General features: G+C 36.9%; 1 protein-coding gene across 1 annotated transcript; it reads right to left on the bottom strand.

The window, feature by feature from the left end:
* Positions 1-5855: 5855 nt before the first annotated feature.
* LOC130810833 (uncharacterized) lies at positions 5856-6928 on the bottom strand. The gene is made up of 2 exons (XM_057676957.1): positions 6539-6928; positions 5856-6254 (listed from the first exon to the last, which is right to left on the bottom strand). Exons 1-2 carry the CDS (start codon positions 6926-6928, stop codon positions 5856-5858), a joined length of 789 nt encoding a protein of 262 aa, XP_057532940.1.
* Positions 6929-7477: the final 549 nt, after the last annotated feature.

Genomic DNA, 7477 nt, shown 5'->3' on the forward strand with positions numbered 1-7477 from the left:
CGGGGGAAAAGCAATAATGGGTTCCCAAGGAAAAGGGTGTAAAACTCGGGGTAATATACAAGGGAATCCATATATGACTCATTTATGTCGTTCTACCTGGCATATTTATATACGGCTAAAAAATCGGTGTGTACATCAAAATCGTCAAAGTTATATTGTGCAAAAGAATAATCGGCCATTATTTTTATACAAAGCCTAAGAACAAAAAACGTATCTGAGTGTGAAGTTTCGGAACGAAAGAGAGCTTGTAAATTAGGGATTCTTGGAAAATCTTAGAAAATGCTTTAAAAAACAAGATAAAGAAATGAGGAAAATGAGCTTAAGTCCCATATTTATAAGGAAAAGAGGGTAAATAGTAAATTGCACACAGCTTCCCACACATTGAAGTTGTTAGTACCTTATTCGACCCCTTCCTTGGATGGACTCCAATGGGGTCCGAACTATGTCTCAAACTTGGGACTCATTAGCCCAAGTGTTTCCAAGCTTAGGGGTTAGCCCCTCACCTCAACTGATTCGAATTCCCCAAGGGTGGGGGAGTCCCCTCTTATTCAGCAACCCTGCTATATTCGGTAGGTGCCGCTTATTATTCGGCCCCTTCCTTGGATGGACTCCAACGAGGTCCGAACTATGTTTTGAACTTGGGGCTCATTAGCCCAAGTGTTTTCATGCTTGGGGCTCATTAGCCCCTCACCTCAACAGATTAGGACTTCCTAAGGGAGGGGGAGTCCCCTCTTATTCGGCACCCCTGCTATATTCGGCAGGTGCCGCACATTAGTTGGCCCTTTCCTTAGATGGACTCCAATGGGATCCGAACTATGTTTCAAACTTGGGGCTCATTAGCCCTTCATCTCAACTGACTCGGACTCCCCTCTTATTCGGCACCCCTGCCATATTCGAAAGATGCCTCATCTTATTCGACCCCTTCCTTGGATGGACTCCAATAAGGTCCGAACTATGTTTCAAACTTGGGGCTCATTAGCCCAAGTGTTTCATAGTTTACGGGCTCATATCCCCTCACCTCAACTGATTCGGACTCCCCAAGGGAGGGGGATTCTCCTCTTATTTGGCACCCCTGCTATATGGTAAGTTCTTTCTCAGTCGTCTAAACTCTAACCAAAAATAAATTCACTTACTTTCCAAATACAACTTAATGTAGTAGGGTAGTAAGGTTCGTATCCACAGAGAGATGGGGTTTGAGAAGGTTTAGTATGATATGTGCTTTAGTAGATTAAATTGAAAATAATCAATAACACAAAGAAAAGGGGGGTTTTGATTTGTTTTTCTGAAATAAAATAACTTGAATAAGCAATGAACTAAGTGAAATCAATAACTAATGGTGTTTTCTAAGACTCAATGGAAAGGATATCTTGAGTTTAGTTGATTGTATACTTCTTGTTTCTCATTGATCATTGAATACTTTACTTAAGAAATTCAATTTTGACTACCTATTGTGAAGATGTTTATACTTCTATTCTCCTTAAGTGTAGCTAAACTTCAAAATCAGTTTGAATGTAAAGCTCTTACTATTAGTTAATTCACTCCAAACAGAGAATAAATTCAATCCAACAATAGCTTTAAGAAAAGAGAATCAATAGGTTTGGTAAAACTATTCAAGCAAATAGTTTTCAATCAAAATGAAAAGTTCATTTAGATTCTAATCATTCATAATCTGCATTCACAATTAGAACTAGTTGCTACCATTAATCCAAGTGCAAATTTAACTGATTTTGCAAATAGATTTAGCATAAATGAATATTGCAATAACAAGAACAATAGTTGATTTCCAATTCAAACAACATTCATAAGATTATAATAAGAACTTTTCAAAAGTATATTAAGTAGAGGAATTCTTACAATGAGTAATTAGAAGTTTCAATCAACCTTTCTCAAGAAATGAAAATTTAAGCTTGAAGCTCCATAACCATGGCAAAACAGAAATGAAGAAGAAGAAGTATTTTAATGAAAAATTACAAGATGATCTCATTCCTAAGCTTTCTTGCCAATTTATAGAGATTTGATGAAGCTTCGTGCCATTGGATTTGCTCATCATTCCTCTTTGCAAGTCGCCTCTTAAACCTCTCTAAACATCCAATTGAAAATGAAAGCCGAAATGGGAAAAGCGAAATAGCCGCCCAGCCTATAGATTGAACTCCGCACCCCGCGTAAAACTCCGCGTGCCGCACATGCTCGAGCCGCGTAAAATTCCGCAGGCCGCGCATCTCAGTCTGATCCGATTCTTTGCTTGCTTCTTCTTCTTTGCTTAAAATGAGATATTTACATAATGACCTTCTTAATAAGACTAGGATTATCATCTTAGAGAATTACACCAATAAAACTATTCTATAAAGTATATTCTCTAATTTTTATATAGTTAAATCTAAATTCTACTTAATAAAACCGAAATTGAACTGGAAAAATACACAAAACAAACTATTATCAAATTCCCCCACACTTGAACCCTACTCGCCGTCGAGTAAGTCCCAAAATGATAAATCAACCAATCCTAAAAATAATCCCAAAAGAATTTATCAACCAAAAGAATTTTATGCTTCAAAAAGAAATGGCAATCTCATGAAAAACTTACAAAGAATTCTTGAAATACTTGTGCCTAGTTGTTTCTTCCATCTTGCATAAATAGAGAGCTTTAGTACGTGCTTGAACTGGAGATGTTGGTGTTCTTTCTTCCTCTTTTTTCTTTTATCTCTCAATTCATTTTGCCTAGGAGCCCTTTCAGGTTTTCACCTAGCCGCTTTTTTTACCTTATTTTCTCTCTATTCTTTTGTCTCACCACTCACTTACATAGCCTCTCATTTTTTCCCAAGTACCTTTACGGGTTTTCACTTGGCGAGGCCCCCCTAACTTTTGCCTTGGTGCCCACCCTTGTGGGTTTTCACCTAACGGGGATTTCATTTTTTTCTTTCTCTTTTATTTTTCTTTTATATATATATATATATATATATATATATATATATATATATTATATATATATATATATATATATATATATATATATATATATATATATATATATATATATATATATATATATATATATATATATATATATATATATATATATATATATATATATATATTACAAGAAAATGTAACATAAAAAGATTAAATAACAATGATTGAAAAGAAAAAGTACTAAAAAGCTTGAATATGTACACATTCTTCCCCACAGTAATTTGGACCATTGTCCTCAATGATTCCTGCTATGTACCCTCCTCAAGGCACGTTGCTCCCTTCGCCTTTCAAGGTTCGCTTGGATGGAGGGTGTTGGGTCTGTATATGATGGGTGTTGAGACACAAAGAAGTTGTTCATGGCGGAAACCATGTTGGACATCGAATACATTGTGTCCTCTAAATAATCACCTTGTTGTTCTAGCTCATTGAGTTGAGCCCCAAATGCAAGTTGTGCATTCTCCATGGAAGCCATCCTAGTTTCCATACTTGCATAGAAATCTTGGGGCTGCTGTGGAATTGGAGGTTCGGGTGCTACAATTCTCCCGTAATCCTCTTCAACACCGGCTCTATAGTGCTCATCCGGCGGTAGGTAAAGTTGGGCAGGGGTTGTATGCTCTGTAATCATTGTGCGTTCTTGAGGGAGAACCATGTATTTGATATTATTTGTCCCATTAAGCCAAACATATGAATCTCCTACAGGTGGACTCCACAACATGAATGCCCTCTTGTTATAAAGGTAGGAAGCGAAATAATCATAGTCATTTGGGGTTCCTAAGGGTTTTAAAATTCAGTTTCCATCTTCATCTATAGGAACCTCAATGCCTAGATGTGATGCTAACACGGTGAATATCCCTCCCATACTGATTTTTCCTTTGTCCTTCTTGCCCAACTCAATGCAATTTGAAACCCAAATATTTACCCAATCTGGACATCCTATCCCTTGGGGTGTCATTACCCACAAACATTTTAAGTCAAACTTAGGTATGTTTGTGGGTTCCCCATGACAAAATATTGTTGCAATAAGCAATCGATTGATGAATCTTAGTGCTGGATGAGGTATATGGCTGTTTTTGCATTTGCTATTCCATCTTTGACCATGAGTTATGTGACTCCAAAATATGCCTTCATTGTATCCTTCACTAGTATTAAAGCTAGGTTTATACTCATAATCCCACCCAAAAGCTTCTTTTACTTCCTCAAAAGACATAGTATATTCTTCATCATTTAAGTGAAAAGTGATGAACGGACCTTCCTCATCTTCTCCTTTTTCCAAAGTTGAGAGAAATTCTAGAGTGTCGCTTAGGTAGGTTGGGGCACCCACTTGAAGGAAATTGGTTAAACCCACTTTCCCAAGCAATTGTTCAATGGGTTCTATCAAACCTAAGGTTTCTAGACTTTGTATGCAAGCAAACTTTGTCTCTAAGATTTGTCTATTCCCCGAACCAAGTCTCCCCCATCATATTTTGGCATTGTCATAAAGGTTTATAAGCCCTAAGGAGTTGATTCTAGGGACATTTGGGTTTGATATGGAAGCACCTCTTCTTCTTTTAGGATCCATTGTTTTCAATAACTCAACAAATTTCACTTCTACTCCCTCTCTAAATACAACAATCACCAATTTCCAATTGAATCTCAACAATCACCACAATGTTACTCACCTCTACTAATAATTCTCAAAAATATAACAACAATTATCAACAAAAAATTATAAAGATCAAAAAGAACAAGGTAGGAAATGGATTATATCACAATGTGTTGAAGATTTCCTCCAAATAAGTTTCTTGTTGATGTTTGTTGTGACCCAAAAGTTTCTTAATTGATAAATTTCAAAGCTATATTTTCAATTTTACCCAATAATTCATTAAACAAAGATTCCTAAAAATTTTCTAGGGTTTAAAAAAAAAACATGAAAAAGTGGTTGAATTTCTAATTTTTTATGGAGTTTTTGTTGTTGGATTGTAGTTTTACTTCTTGGAATGATGATTTTTAAGTACGAATGAAAGAAAGTGAAGAAGAAGGGTTTGAGAGAGAAGGAATGGTTGGGTTTTGAAAAAGGAAGTGAAAGATTGAGGAAGATGATGGAATTTTTCGGGTATGTATGGGTGGGCAGCAGGTACTCCGCGGGCCGCGTAGAACTACGCGTGGTGCGGATCTGGGTCAACAAGCACTCCGCGTGCCGCGGAGATGTGGGCGAATCACGGAGTTGGGTCTGTCTGCTTCCAAAATTGTTTTCCTCTTTTTTCTTTTTTTTTTTAATAACATACCCTATATTCAAATGGTCTCTTAGCTAGCTCTAATGCATCGGTTACCTGTAAAAATAAAACAATAAAATAAAATGAGTAATGTAAAGAAAATCAAATTAAACACAATAATGAAAATTAACACAAACATAAACTCAGGTTGCATCCTGAGAAGCTCCATATATTTAATGTCGTTGGCACGACTTAGTGCTTCCGATACCTCAGTACACCGGATCCTCTAAGCTTTGTTCTTCCACATCTTTCGACTGAAAACCTTCATAGTATGGCTTCAATCTTTGCCCATTTACCTTGAATATTTTAGAAGTTTATTCACTTTGAATTTCCACAGCTCCATGTGGAAACACTTTGATAACTATGAATGGTCCTATCCAACGGGACCTCAGATTTCCTGGAAATAAACGAAGGCGGGATTGGAATAGAAGAACCTTTTAATCGACTTCAATGGTCTTCCTACTTATCATCTTATCATGCCAAGCCTTAGTCTTTGATTTGTAGATTTTAGCATTCTCATAAGCCTCATTTCTAATTTCTTCCAACTCTTGTAGCTGTAATTTTCTATGCAAACCGGACTCTTCTAAGCTCATGTTGACACACTTTACGGCCCAATACGCCTTATGTTCTAACTCAACAAGTAAGTGACAGGCTTTCCCGAAGACGGTATGGTGACATTCCAATTGGTGTTTCGTAGGCTGTCCTGTATGCCCATAGTGTATCATCCAACCTTAAACTCCAATCTTTTCTATTCGGATTGACCTTCTTTTTCAAGATGGACTTGATTTCTCTATTTGATAATTCTGCTTGCCCATTTGTTTGTGGATGGTAAGCGGTGGATATCTTGTGTGTCACATGATATTTCTTTAATAAAGCCCCTATGGTTTGGTTGCAAAAATGAGTTCCCTTATCACTTATCAAAGCTCTTGGAATTCCAAACCTAGAAAAGATATTAGCTTTGATAAAATCTGCAACAACTCTCATCAGTCCGGGTGGCCTTTGCTTCCACCCATTTCGAGACATAATCAACAGCTACTAATATATGAATAAAACCAAAAGAGTTAGGAAATGGTCCCATAAAATCGATGCCCCAAACCTCATAGATTTCACAAAATAAAAGAGGTTATTATGACATCCATTCCTTTGAGAAATATTCCCTACTCTTTGACACTTATCACACGACTTACAAAAGTAGTAAGCATCTCTATTCAAACTAGGCCAATAAAATCCACAGTCTACAATTTTCCTTGCTGTCCTCCTAGGTCCGAAATGGCCTCCACAAGCATATGAATGACAAATTTCAAAATTGATATTACCTCACCATCAGGGACACACCTCCGTATGATTTGATCCGTCCATAGGTATGGATCGTCCCAAATGTAGTGTTTTGCGTCACTTCTTAGCTTGTCTTTTTGAGATTTTGTGAAATCTGTGAGAAACCTGCCAGACACAAGAAAATTTACAACATTAGCATACCATGGATGATATGCCTTGACTGCGAATAGTTGCTCATCTGGAAATTCTTCACGAATGTTATATTTCAATGAGACATCTTTGTTTGAATGCATGCTTTCATGTGGTGTGATCCTGCTCAAATGATCTGCTACCACATTTTCTGTGCCTTTTTTGTCTTTTACTTCCAAATCAAACTCACTTAACAAAAGAATCCATCTTATTAATCTTGGCTTTGCCTCTTTCTTTGTCATCAAGTGATGTAGGGCTGCATGGTCAGTATATACAATAACCTTTTTTACCAAGCAAATAAGATCTAAACTTTTCTAATGAAAATACTACCGCCAACAACTCTTTTTCAGTGGTTGAATAGTTGTGTTGAGCCTCATTCAAGGTCATTGACGCGTGATATATAGCATGTGGAATCCTTCCTATTCTTTGTCCTAGCACGGCCCCAATAGTAGTCACTTGCGTCACACATAACCTCAAATGGAAGTGACCAAATTAGGGGTTGAATGATTGGAGCTGATATGAGTTTATTCTTTAGCGTATCAAACGCCTTCTTGCAACTTTCATCAAAAATGAACTCTACATGCTTTTGTAACAACTTGCATAATGGAACTGCAATCTTGGAGAAGCCTTCAATAAACCTACGATAGAAACCTGCATGACCAAGAAAATATCGTATTTCTCGAACATTAGTGGGATAGGGTAAAGATTGTATGATGTCAATTTTTGCCTTATCTACCTCTATGCCCTTTGCAGACACTATGTGACCGAGCACAATTCCGTGTTCAACCATA

This window comes from Amaranthus tricolor, chromosome 4 (genome assembly GCF_026212465.1).
Source record: "Amaranthus tricolor cultivar Red isolate AtriRed21 chromosome 4, ASM2621246v1, whole genome shotgun sequence".
Lineage (NCBI taxonomy): Eukaryota > Viridiplantae > Streptophyta > Magnoliopsida > Caryophyllales > Amaranthaceae > Amaranthus > Amaranthus tricolor.

Coding starts and splice junctions, on each gene's coding strand:
- LOC130810833 (XM_057676957.1), bottom strand. CDS start 6,928: ATGACAAAGAAAGAGGCAAAGCCAAGATTAATAAGATGGATTCTTTTG. Junction 6,255..6,538: donor GGTGTGTCCCTGATGGTGAG/GTAATATCAATT, acceptor ATATATTAGTAG/CTGTTGATTATGTCTCGAAA.